At 54.7% G+C, this 12,494-nt stretch overlaps 4 protein-coding genes and 1 non-coding gene across 5 annotated transcripts, besides 3 other annotated features; 3 read left to right on the top strand and 2 right to left on the bottom strand.

The window, feature by feature from the left end:
* Window positions 1-605: part of a sequence feature (possible transcribed region) that runs on past the window's edge.
* Window positions 606-1,243: 638 nt separating this feature from the next.
* CYME_CMO066C (cytochrome b6/f complex iron-sulfur subunit precursor) lies at window positions 1,244-1,966 on the bottom strand (the record flags this gene model as incomplete). Its single annotated transcript, XM_005537426.1, has 1 exon — window positions 1,244-1,966. The coding sequence occupies one exon, from the start codon at window positions 1,964-1,966 to the stop codon at window positions 1,244-1,246; it is 723 nt and encodes a 240-aa protein (XP_005537483.1).
* Window positions 1,967-2,167: 201 nt separating this feature from the next.
* CYME_CMO065T lies at window positions 2,168-3,708 on the top strand. Its single transcript, XR_002461493.1, has one exon. It is a non-coding gene; the product is annotated as a hypothetical transcript (transcript).
* Window positions 3,541-6,095: a sequence feature (repetitive element).
* Window positions 6,096-6,120: 25 nt separating this feature from the next.
* Window positions 6,121-7,113, top strand: CYME_CMO063C (similar to yeast chromosome segregation protein MLO2; the record flags this gene model as incomplete). Its single annotated transcript, XM_005537425.1, has 1 exon — window positions 6,121-7,113. The coding sequence occupies one exon, from the start codon at window positions 6,121-6,123 to the stop codon at window positions 7,111-7,113; it is 993 nt and encodes a 330-aa protein (XP_005537482.1).
* A 391-nt stretch (window positions 7,114-7,504) lies between these two features.
* CYME_CMO062C (60S ribosomal protein L41) lies at window positions 7,505-7,582 on the bottom strand (the record flags this gene model as incomplete). The annotated part of the gene is made up of 1 exon (XM_005537424.1): window positions 7,505-7,582. One exon carries the CDS (start codon window positions 7,580-7,582, stop codon window positions 7,505-7,507), a length of 78 nt encoding a protein of 25 aa, XP_005537481.1.
* Window positions 7,583-8,500: 918 nt separating this feature from the next.
* On the top strand, window positions 8,501-10,126 carry CYME_CMO061C (hypothetical protein, conserved; the record flags this gene model as incomplete). The annotated part of the gene is made up of 1 exon (XM_005537423.1): window positions 8,501-10,126. The coding sequence occupies one exon, from the start codon at window positions 8,501-8,503 to the stop codon at window positions 10,124-10,126; it is 1,626 nt and encodes a 541-aa protein (XP_005537480.1).
* A 1,486-nt stretch (window positions 10,127-11,612) lies between these two features.
* Window positions 11,613-12,494: part of a sequence feature (repetitive element) that runs on past the window's edge.

Below are 12,494 nucleotides of genomic sequence, written 5' to 3'. Positions count from 1 at the left end.
TGAGCGCTGCGCGATCGTCTTCGACGAGCGTGGTGAGTCCGGCAGCGCCGGCGGACCCCTGTGCTAGGCTCAGGGAGGAGGCGCTACGCTGCGTCGGGGAAGCCAAGCGCCAGCCTGGGGCACACGATACCTGCCGCGAAAAGAAAGAGTGCTATCGACGCTGTCGTGACCTTTGGCTGGCCGAAATACGCCAGGCACGACGTGAAGAGCGACTTCCGAACCCGGCGGTGACGGGCCAAACGCCGGACACCAGCTAAACCTCGCTCTGGGTGGTAATCGTCCGCAACCTGTGCGGCCGACTGGGATGATTTCCACGTTGAAAGCACCTTTGGACTTTGTTGGCTTTTTGGGGAGTCTTCGCAAATCAGAGCTGTTGTCGTCGAGGTTACCCGCGGCCGCCTGCTCGCTGGTCGGCACTCGAGTCTGGGGCAGCCTGGTGCAGGCGACGTGCTGCGTTCGCTACAAACAGCGCGTTCTGCGGTATCCGGAACTTTGTTATTCCAAGACCTCTTTTGGAGCGCAAGGCGCCACAAGCGGTAACGAGCATCCAGTAGCAAGCAAGCAAGCTAGCAAAGACGCGCCCCCGATAAAGTGCACATGTGCAAATATGCCTGCAGCGCTGCCGTCGACAACGGACTTGTCTCTGTGCATTCAGTGCATGATACCGATATGCGTCCGTTCACGCTTCGTCTGCATCAGGCCAGCAACTGGTCTGATGATATTCTCCAGGCAGTGATTGAGATGAACCTGTCGTGGGGCTGTCTGTTTATGGAAGCGCGCCATGTAGGTGTACCTGGCCAAGAGTTGGTCGTGGGAACAAGGACGCCTCTCCATTCCGTCGTTTTGCGTCTCGTGTAGTACTCGAATCCGATATCCACCGGTGCATCCAAGGCGCTACGTTCAATGCAGTGGAGCGTGACCTGGAGACACTGCCGGGTTTCCGCTTCGTGCGTGCCCTTCGTGAGACTGTTTCGCACCGCGTTTCAACATGTATTCGGAAAGGGCGCGTCTTTAGCGCTGCTCCTCGGGTCCATCCATCACAGTCTGGTCATGAACAGACACGTCGAACGTGCGCAGCAGAAACGGGAACCCCGAAAACGTCTCGTTACGAGGCCGTCTCCGCTGGCCCACAGGCCGTATGATCGCGCATTGCACTACGACCAAGTCAAGCTAAAAGCATGTCGTTTACCACTCGAGGTCTGTTCGACCGCGCCCTCCAACACACTAGGTATTTTACAGAACATCACTTCCACCAGGGCTTCTCACCAGTTCGAAAGTCGGTCTCCTTCCAGGGTTTGATCTGTACGAACCCGTCATCATCCACTTTGGTATGTGCCAGAGCGAGCGGAAGCGGAGCTGGACCGCGCACCACCTTCCCTGTACGATCGTACTGCGAGCCATGGCAAGGGCAAATGAACTTGTTCTGTGCTGCGTACCAAGGCACCACGCAGCCGAGGTGCGTGCAAACAGCATTCAGTGCGTAGGTTTCGAGCTCGCCGGCGTCGTTCACAACAAGATACGTGGGCTCCCCGTTCAGGCCTTGCACAAGATCACGAGAGCCGGGGGGATGCGTCTTCAGATACTCCTCCTTCTTGATAGGCGTCCCGAGGGCGTCCTTGGCAATCACGCCGCCTGAACTCTTGTTCTTCGACGGCGGCATGAAGTAGCTTGCGTATGTGCTCAGCATGATGCTTGCTGGGAGTCCAACTGAACCCAAGAGAATGAGGCTCAGCAGCGTGCGCTTCCCCATATCTGGTATGTAGTCGTCATCGGAGCCCGAGGAGCCGCCACCGTCGCCACCGCTTCCGCTCCCTCCACGCGCGTTATCAACTGTACTCGGCAGCGCATACGTCATGCGCAGTGCCACACGCTTCCTGCCCAGCGTTGTATGCTGACGTTCGACCGTACCAGGATAACACCGAGGCACCGTTCTAAACGTAAGGCTATTTGTTGTAAGCACGAACATTATCCAGCGTTATACACAACAATGAAACTGCGAGTTGCAATCAAGTAAGAACGCAAACGTTCATGCAACACGAACGGAAAAATCGTTTCGTGATCATCGACGATGGGCGGCAGCGTGCTCGCGATGCAGGGCTTCGAAGGATCGCGGCGTTCGGTGCAGCGGAATCGGGATGCCAGAGACGCCAGCACACTTAAGCTTTCTGTGCCTGTGCTGGAAAAAAAGAACGCAGCTATCTCTTTGAGAGACATTAACATCTGGGAATCACTGTGGTAAATGAAGGCCAGCCACTTACTTTGAGTGTAGTGCTAGCAACTGATGGTCCCGTAACTGAGCTCCAGCACTCACCAGTGGTCAGCGAACTCATACTCTACCTTCTAGGTGGAAGGTCCAGCAAACCAGATGCGCACACGGGACCAGTGTTACGCGTACCTACTCACTGGTGGGTGCCAAGCACAGACCCGAGTCGCCAACCGAGGGCGACGCTTTCCATGTACGATCACGCAGGAGAGAGGCGGCTCCCAGGATTCATCGTAACAGCCAAGTTTCTCCAATGTGTTGTGCAGCGAAAGCAAGTTTTGCATCCGCAGGCTGTCCGAGCACAACCTGACAACGAGACCCAGTTCTACGTCAGGTGAAGCATGCCTCGAGCAGACGCCGTCTGCGGTACGGCAACGCCGTTCTGTTTCTGTGCTACGACAGCACCGGCGCTACAAGCGCTATTGAGGCGGATGTTCACGGGCAGGCACTCGGCGCCCGATAGTACGTCTGAAACGCCAGTACATCCGAGAAGAAGTATGGGTTATGAAACTCGGACGTAAAGCGTGGAACGACGAAAGTTTCACCGCGCGCAGGTAGCAAGCACACAGAGTCGCGGCACGCTCGCCTGTGTGAGAAGTTTTCACATGGAACAAAATCCGCTGCATTTGCTGTTGCCGCTGATTTCTCTCCAATGACAAAACGTTTACATTGTACTTGGATTCCAGATAGCGAGATGGATGGGTATAGCTGATCGAAAAAGTGTCCATCATGATGCACTCTACCTCCATGCTCCGTTCCTTATACTTCCTTTCGGATGTACAGATCGTTTTGTGCGTTCTGTAGTGCGACCGAGTGCCTGCTTTGGGCACCCGCCTTAGCGCCTATACCACTGGGACGGATGCATCATGGAGATAGAACAGCGTTGCCATACCACTGAGGGCGACGGATTGAGGAACGCTTTACCTGATACAGCGTTGGAGTCCAGAATAATTCTGGGAGCCTGTAGGCTAAACAGACAGAACTACTGCCTGCGAAAGCGCGAACCGATATATTAGGAGTCTACTGCGATCAGGGCGACGACCAAACACAGCATCCCGCATCTAGTCCCAGAATGAACCGCGTTGCGGACGAACTGCTCAGGTCTCGCCACAGCGCCCGCTACTGGGTGGAGCACGAAGCACGAGTCCGGGAGACTCGTCCGGCTCGCGGGACTTTTCGCCTAGAGGGAGGACTCTTCAGAATATGGGAACCTTTTCCCCGTTTTCAACGTTTATCGTAGAACGGGAGAGAAATTGCTGTATCGTTGCTCGCTAGTCGTGAGTCTCTGTTCTTTGTTCTACATAGCGCTATCGATTTGCGCACCAGGGAGATCTGTTAGTTTTCGAGTCACGACGCGCATCCCGCAGCTGAAGGGAAACGCGATCCTGATCAATAGCGTGCTGCTCTAATATAAAAGTTGTACTTGCGTTAAAGTTGTAGCAAAGTACAGTTTTTCCGTTCATTTGTGTCTCAAACCTCAAACAAGTGTATTCTCGTGTTTTTTTCGCGGTTTATAGCAGAAGCGTTCAAAGTGCGTTACAAAAAAATAAAAGAGGAAAGTTATGGAAAAGGAAGTGGAGGATCCTGGAGGGGCAGCGTCGCCGGCTAGCGGAAAAAGCGAAAAAGAATACCGACCGAAGAGAAACAAGACACGACGATGACGCAAAACAAGGGGGGGCCCGGCGCCAAATGCAACTCGAAAGACGACCCTACTTCAAGATTGTAAAGAAATCATGCCATCTAGGCCATATTCAGGATCCGCACAAGCAAAATCTGCGAGAGGCCATCAGAAATTATGTTGATTCGTACTTCACGAGGGTTCGTATGGACTCTATAGGACTGATGCATTTGGTGAAGGAGATGTATCGCGACGTGACGCACATGGAAACAGTCGAGATTCCGGAAGAATTCTTCGACACGACGTTTATTCGTCACCTGATGCTTGGTACAGCGAAAGCGCGGAGGGAAAATGAGCAGTGCATGTCCTCCACGAAACCTTCCCGGAATTCCGCTTCGAGGGTACTCGGTATAGGGGTGACCGGGATATTTAGGACTATGGGGCCATGAAATACCTCACGAATCTGAAGAACCATTTGACAATGAACCTCGAACGTTTCATGATACGTGCCGTGTTTGCACGCTACCCGCGCATCTCTCGCAATGGAGTATAGGCGGACCTCAATGGCACCACGAACGATCGTAAGCATGAAGATGAGATCGAATTCGTCGACAAGAAGGCGTCAAACCAGAGCATGAATGAGGACTCCGTCATCCGTGCCGTAATACAAGAGCACCGTGCAGTCTTGGAGCTGGCGAATCCAACAGAAAAGATATCAGAGTTGAAAAAAAGTTAAGGAAAGATACTATCGCCTCGTCCTGCGCTATTCTGTGGTTCTGGACCGAGAACTCGAACGCCAGGCAGAGAGGAAGCTGAGTGAGGAGACAAATAAAGAGTGGGAGAGGCGGAAGTCGGCCCTAATGGGGAAGCGCTTCAACATGGTTCCAATTTGCAATATCAAGTCACATTTTGTGACTATGGACTCGAGAATCCTTCATGGCATCTTGAAGGAGATCTGTCCGGAGTTCGATGTTCGCAGGGAGGAGTTCACCGACGAAAACCGGGAGATGCCCCGGAAGAGTATCTTCGATTTCAAACGTCTGAAAGTAAGCAGACAAAAGGTATTCACTGGGATGATCGAAACCGATGGAGTAGCCAGGTGCATACACTATCGGCGGTTGAGTGTGGATCGGCCCGTTCCGCCCTCGGAGAACCATGAAGATGAGAAGAAGGCGGGTCCTGCGACACAGAAGATGCACGAGAACGACTTTGTCGTTGGCGCGGACGCTGGAAACACAAGTATCATAACCATCGCAGCACCGAAGCGTGGGGAAGATGGTACTGACGGTACCTTGCATCAGAAAGATATGCGTCTTTTGAGGTTCTCGAGAGCGAGATACCATCGAGAATCGGGAATCATGAATACGAGGAAGAAAATCGAGAAATGGAATGCAGGAATGAACGAGCACCTGGAAGCTGTGAGCGAGGTGACGAGCCGAGGAGCGGACTTTAAAGCTTTTCGGAAATTCATGGAAGTTCGCGTTGCTCATTGGAATGCATTGTGGGAGGAGTATACCAAGCCCCGGTGGGCTCGTTTGCGAATGAATCTATAGTGTGGTAAGCAGCGTGCGTTCGAGAGTTTTTTCAATCAGTTGAGTGCCCTGAAGGAGGATAAAAGTCAGAGGCTCGTAGCAGGGTACGGAGCAGGGCGCTGGAAGACCCAAAAAGGGACTACTCCAGCTCCAACGACAAGAACGTACAAGGAGTGCGCGAGGCGTTTCGTTACGATACCAATGGATGAGTTTCGAACATCGTATACACACCATGAACTGGGGTGTACACTTCAGAGGGTGGAGATGGAAAAGTGCTAGCGGAGCCCTGAGGATACGAAAAAGTACGGAGCGCTGACGGAAGAGCAAATGGAAAGGAGAGCGAAAGTTCGAGGATTGCTTGCATCAGTAAGTACAACCAATGATGGCAAGAAACGTATGGAGTTTGCGAACCGAGACTTTAACGCCGCCATCAATATAAGGAGATGTGCGGTGCTCGAGAAAAGACCTCCAGAGTTGACAAGAGAGAACGTTGTTGGAAAACCTCCCAAAGTGGAATTATATGAAAAAAAGTTGGAATCAGTAGTAGGTTGCCGGTCCAAAAAGACGGGGAGGCGACTGCACGTCAGCTGGAGACGTTCTGACTCGGGCGCGCTGCGCGCCATTTCTGTATACCGCAGGCTGCATCGTTTTTCTTTTGAAAGACGTTTGTTTCCAGGGGTTTGCACTTTTGCCACGGCGCCCGAAGCATGGGGTCTAGTGAGCACGCTCTCGGTTCAGTCGAAGACTCAGAGGATGTGGTGACCTTGGAGGACCTAGTCAGTGCTGCGTGTCCAGAGCACAACTGGCAGTGTGCTCGCGAGCGCTCTCAAGCAGAACGTGCAATAGCAGTGTGTGTCTGTCGGACGTGCACGACGCGGGCAGCGCTGCCCGAGGGCCCCAGTTTACCGTCCATCGTATGCCAGGCGTGTGCGGATGCCTGCCACGCAGACCACGACACGTTTGCGCTGGGAAACAAGCACGGACTCGTATGCCAGTGTGCGCCTCCGCACTGTGCGCTAAGCGACGTTGCCGCTGCGCCGTTGCCGACCTCTCAGGTGTGGTGGCTGCGAGAGCATCACAACGCTCGAAACAGGTTCTGTGTATGTGACGCCGAGTATCAAGGCGAGAAAGACGACACCATGCACCAGTGTATTGGTTGTGAGGACTGGTTCCACGTCAAGTGCCTCGGTGGCCTGGACGCGACGACGGGCTCCACGGACGGGCTGCTTGTGTGCACTGCGTGCCGGCGGAGCTGCAGCCCCTTGGCGCTATGGGTGCCCGCTGCCAAGGCAGCGGGCAGCGTGTCGAAACCGCTTTGCATTGCGCAAGCGGTACTTGACAGCGACACGTCGACGCAGTCGGAGCAAATGGCTCCGATATTTGTGACTGTGGAGGAACTGGAGGCGGTAGTCTGTCCATGTGACGCCTGCAGCTCACAACGAAACGCTGCGCATCTGGAATGGCTTTTTGATGAGGAACAGGCTGCGGATGGTGCCGTCGACGTGGAAATGTCTCCGTTTCCGCCTTCGATTCAGGGCAAGCGGGTGCTGGAGCTGGAGTACGCATATGCCTGGGGCGCCGCCAAAAGGCGGTTGTACAGCCTCTTCCAAGAGTGTGCACGAGAAAACAGGGTGGTAACAGAGCGGGACGTGCGCCTGGCGCTTGCTGAGATTCAACGGGAGATCCAGCAAACGCACTAACGCAGCGGGCACGCGGCCAGTGTTCGTAGAGACCGGCGAACGCCTCGTTTTCTGGAGAGTCTCATCTTGCAAGTGATCGGGGGAAAAGGCTGTCCGTCCTGTTTATAATACCGCTAAAAGTGGTTACCGTTCCAACTGGTTCGTTTCCGAGGTCAAAGTTGTGCCCTCCGAGTTCGTAGCTTCAACTCACCCGTCTAGAGAAGAAGAGGCGGCAAATACTTTGTGTCGCAATTTATGACAACGACAACGACGACTCTCAGCTAAAAAGAGTCGCCCCAACACGTAAACCGGCAACACAGCCGCGAGCTCGTTCATGAACTGGCGCCCCGAGTGCCTGTCGTGCACGTTGCGAGCCAAGCTGCCAACATTTATGGAGACGAAAAGAGCAGCCTTACTTACTACGTTGTCTCATCCTTCGTCGCTTTCGCTTTAAGCGGCGCATACGCTTCTTCTTCCACTTGGCCCTCATATGCCACCTGGTTTTTGCTCTTCAAGAGCGTACAGCGCGAAAACAGATGTGCTCGTAGATGGTGCGCGATGTGTGCCGTCCGTGAAGCGCGGCGGTGATGTCACGAATTCGATCGTGACAGCGCAACGTGCTGCTGCTGCTGCTGCTGCTGCTGCTGCTGCTGCTTTTCAGCCGCCGAACGAGCAGACTCTTGTTCATCGAGCTCGTCGCCGTGGTCTGTAGCTCTTTTAGGGGTTATCCTTGCTGTCCGGGACGAAACTAGCGAGCGGCATGATGCACGAGAACCTTTTCAATAGGACTGTCACCCTTTTGAGTCTGAACAGCGGGATATCTGGGGGACGCATCCAAAAAGGACCTCCATCATCAACGCACTCCGCCTTCCAGGGACTGTGCGCATGGACAAAAGCGCACGGGCAATCGGTCCCTTTCTTCGACCCGGCATCAACACTGCACGAACGACTTGAGGCCCAGATGATACGATGACACCTCCGACTTTAGTGCGAAATGCAGTCCCTGTCAACGCGGTCGATCGTTATTGCCAGATGCAGTCCCATGCAACGCATTTGAGCATCGTTGCACACCCAGATGACACCATAACACCTCCGACGTCACTGCCAGATGCAGTCCCATTCAACGCAGTCGATCCAGAACGCCGAACGGGCGACAATGCACTCATCGAGCGGCTGTGCAGGCAGGCCCGCAGGATCGCCCTCGGCAGCGGAAGCGCTCGCCCGAACCAATGTGGCGTTGCGCTGGTGCAGACTTTTGGGGACGACGTGTCTGCTTACACCGTGGACAGGTTTTGCAAAGGCTCGGCAGCTGCGATCGACCTCGACTGTCTGAGGTCTACGTCTCCAGTGTGTGGTGGAGAAATCGGCAGCTTTCTTCAAGGAGCGCTGCACTGGTACGCACCCGCGGATGGTTTCCGGATCTGAGCAAGCTACTGCCTCAGCGCAAAATCTTGAAGCACCAGTTCGCGACATCTTGCGTGAAACAGTTCGTCTGCGGCGGGTCATTATTCGCGGCGTCGAACGAACTCGCATCGACTTTGTCCAGAGCCTCCTAGATGCATCTTTGTCGGAGGAGCAGAACCGAGACTCGTTGCCTCCTGAGTCTAGCCGCCGCTCGTTGACACTCGAGGAGCTCCTCGAACGAGCGTCACTCGCAACCGAGCGACTCCGTCTGACCGAGTGTTTCCGTGCAGTGGACATTCTCATCGATGAATCGGCGGTCCCTGCGAACGGTGAGCCAACTGCAGAGTCTGTGCCCTGCGATGCACTCGTTACTGTGCGTGAGGCGCCACCTTTTTCACTCCGTATTGGGACCTCTACCGATACGCGCACCGGCGAGACCGCTCTCGAGCTTGATGGAGGCTTCATAAACTTTACTGGGACGGGAGATGCTTTGCATTGCCAACTTGGTGCGGGCGTCGGCGGGTCCGGATTCGCGCTCTCGAGTTTGAGTAGCCTCGCTGCACTGGTGCACCCGAACCGCTACCTATTTGCAAAACAAACAGCCACGAATCATCTTGTTTGCGGTTGGCGAAAACCACATCCCTGGGGGTTACTGGACGCATTGGCGACGGCAAGTGCCGAGAGCGCCCTGCTGAATCGCATGGACACAAGTTCGTATAGTGAGTTTCAGCGCAGCTTTGAAGCCGGCCTCCAGACGCGGTTCGGACGTTTCGCTTATGAGTGCAGCTGGCGCGAGCTGGGGCAAGTCGCACCGCACGCAAGCATCAGGGTTCGTGAACAAGCTGGGCACTCAGTGAAGAGCTCATTCAAATACACCTGGACCCGGGATGGTCGCGACGATCCGCTGGCGCCTCGTCAGGGTACGAATGCTCAGTGGAACTGTGAACTAGCGGGACTCGGTGGCGATCCCGCAACGAGATTTATTCGAAGCGAGCTCTCGTGGCAGTGGAATGTGCCACTGACGGGAGCCGACGGCAGCGAACTCGTGCGCAATGTGGACGATTCACTTGCAGCTGGTGACGCTGCCCCGTCACCACCCGAGCGTCTGATGCCTCCTATCGTGTTCTCAGTTGGCTTCCAGGGGGGAATGATCATTCCCTTCCACCAAGCGCTCGCTGCGATGAAAGACCGGAAAAGCGAGCACCGTGCCGGCCCCCGGCATGCGTTGCGTCAGACGAGGATCTGCGATCGATTTTTCGTCGGCGGCAGTGCGAATGCATTCCGAGGCTTCCGGAATCGGGGCCTAGGGCCCAGCGCCGATGGAGACAGCATCGGTGGAGATGTCTACTACAAACTAGGTTTACATCTAGGCGTCCCGATCGTTACCAGTGCAGTGGCACGCTCCCTCGGCTTACAGTTCCACACGTTCTGTGCAATAGGTGACTGTCGGGAATGGTCGGACGCTGTCGCGTGGCGCCAGAGTTGGCGCATGTCAGCGGGTCTTGGACTCGCCTGCTGTACGAGCCTCGGTCGGTTTGAAGTCAACTGGGCACGTATTCTGCGACGTGGCGATGGCGACCGGTTTGACGAGGGTTTTTCGATTTCCTTCTTCCAGAGCTTTTCCCCGTAGCCGGTTGGAGATTGAGCATTGTATGAGCGTGTGATGACCTGATGCCGTCAGTCGGAAGAGGCCTCCCGATAACGACGCGTGGCAGCGGCTGCGCACCGGAGCCGCGTGCGGATCCCATCGCTCTGCGGGGCGGGCGCTCTCTCGTCCTTGGGTGAATGTGGAGCGTCGTTTGGGTTCCACAATCTATGGAGCTGATCTGCGAAGGACGCGCATATCGTACTAGTGTCTTGTGCCTGCAGAGCGTGTTGCCCTGCGAGTGTCCCGTGCAGGCGAATGAGCAGCGCCTGGAACGCTTGATGCATGTGATTGACTTTGAATGGAAACGCACATTGCCTGCGGGAGCGGTCCGCCGAGCGAGACGGCTCATTGGGAGACAACCAGTTCCAATGAAGGCTACCTGAACGGCATCGGAGGCGTAACCCTGGCAGGCCAGCGCGGAGACGCGATTTGCTCCCGAATAACAATATTCAAGTTTTGATGCGATTTGGATGGCATTTCAAGTGCTGAGGCTGTGAACTTCGTCCAAGACCGTTGAAGTTCGACTGGTATCCTCGGGTTCTCAGCTGTTTTCGATAGGTCGACTCTATCGAGTCTTCCATACTTTGAGCGCGCATTGCCGTTTCGTCCTGACTCGCGTCTCACGCCCAGCTTTTCGAAATAATGTATTGGAACGCGTTTTGGCCAAGGTTCCGGACGCCGCATCGCTCGTTCGCGAAGGAGGCACAAGCAAACGACTCCAACGTTCCAAATGGCGTACGAGCCTACCAGATCAGAACAGCATGCAGGTGACTGCTCAGCTTTTGCGGAATTTCACTGTGCATGCTTCTTAACACAGTATACTAGTTGCTGGTGGCCGTACGAGCGAGCTCGAGAATGAACGTCTGTAGTCAGTAAAACGATAGGCATTTCGCGCCCATGGAGGTTAAACTGGTGCCCGCGTGCAGAAGCCTCCCATTTTTTCTGACCAGCCACCTGCTGGCAGCTTCAGTGTATCCAGGCACGCGTCGAGCCTGAGCGCATGCCCTACGAAGTTGGATCGTCATAGCTCCTCGGGTATCGTTTCCTGCACCGCGCATCGTCTGATATTGATGGTGACAGTGAAGTCTCGGTTCACGAGCTACATGCGAGCATCGTCGACGGTTGAACGCACGATTGCCAGGATTGCTAGAACTCGCGCCGTCAGTGCTAATAAAGAATCGCCAGCGTCTCGTCGGGCATCCATCTTTTCTCGCCTATCTATTCTCTTCTTCTTCGTCATCATCTTCGCTTGCTCTTCTTCGCTCACTGGTCGACGAGGAGAGCAATATATCCATTTTTCCGGCGCCTGGCAATGACGACCCTCCGGGATCCCTAACTTTCATGTCCATACTTTTCGCATGGATTTTCTATTTCGACAAATGCACGTACTTCTGAATGCCCGTAGTCGACGACCTGCCCGGAGGGAGAAAGACTTGCTGAAAAACGACGATATATGCTCCGACGTGATTGTGCAGAACGCTTCAGCGATTCGCCCAGTGCAGCGATCATTACGTTTCACGATAGAAAACACGTCTGTGATGGGCTTGAATCACGGAGTGCAAGGAAGAATAAAAAGCAGGTCTGCTTCCCGATGGAATCGACAAAAAGCTCGAACGCAAGCGCTAAACCAACTCGAACAGGCGCGCCTCGAACCTGAAGTAAAGAGGCATTACTACGGGAAGACACTCATGAACATCGAATTCGCATTCCGAAATGATTCGCAAACGGATCGCTCTCGCCTAGCCCGTGTCACGCACCGTACCTGAAAGCGACGTTCCTGCTGACTTTTCGTAAGGTACTCTAGCCGGCCCCGAGCATAGCACTGTTCTCGTGCAGCAAAGCAGTGTATAATGTCCAGCGCGCTCGCTTCGAGTACCGATCGTGAGCATATGGACCATTCGTGACTTGGAACTCCGAGCCTTAGGCCGCAGTTCCCAGATTTGCATTCTATATGCAAGACGCTCGGTCATAGCCGCCAGCATCACTCTGTGGATTACATCTCGGATCATAGGGGAACGCGCATGAGAGCGCATCGTTCTTACGGTGCTGAAGCAGCATGCTTCGCCCGCACATCATGAGGTATCTGTGCTGTGGAGCCGCCAGCACCCCGATGCCAGGGCAGCAGCGCGAACTCGCGGCTTTTATGGAGTCAGCGCACTCCGGGACACGCCTGCGGGACCATGGACACGGCAAAAACAGCCACCGTGTCTGGCGGAAAGCCACAACACCACTTTTATGGCTTGTCGAGGAGAATTTCGTTTCCGGTTTACAGCAACTCGCAATGAGCGTACAAGGAATGCGCACGATGTTTCGTCACAATACCGATATATGAGTTCCGAACATCCAACAT

This window comes from Cyanidioschyzon merolae, chromosome 15, assembly GCF_000091205.1.
Source record: "Cyanidioschyzon merolae strain 10D DNA, chromosome 15, complete genome".
NCBI lineage: Eukaryota > Rhodophyta > Bangiophyceae > Cyanidiales > Cyanidiaceae > Cyanidioschyzon > Cyanidioschyzon merolae.
Note: the sequence above shows the minus strand (reverse complement) of the source record. Positions and strands in the feature narration are given on the sequence as shown.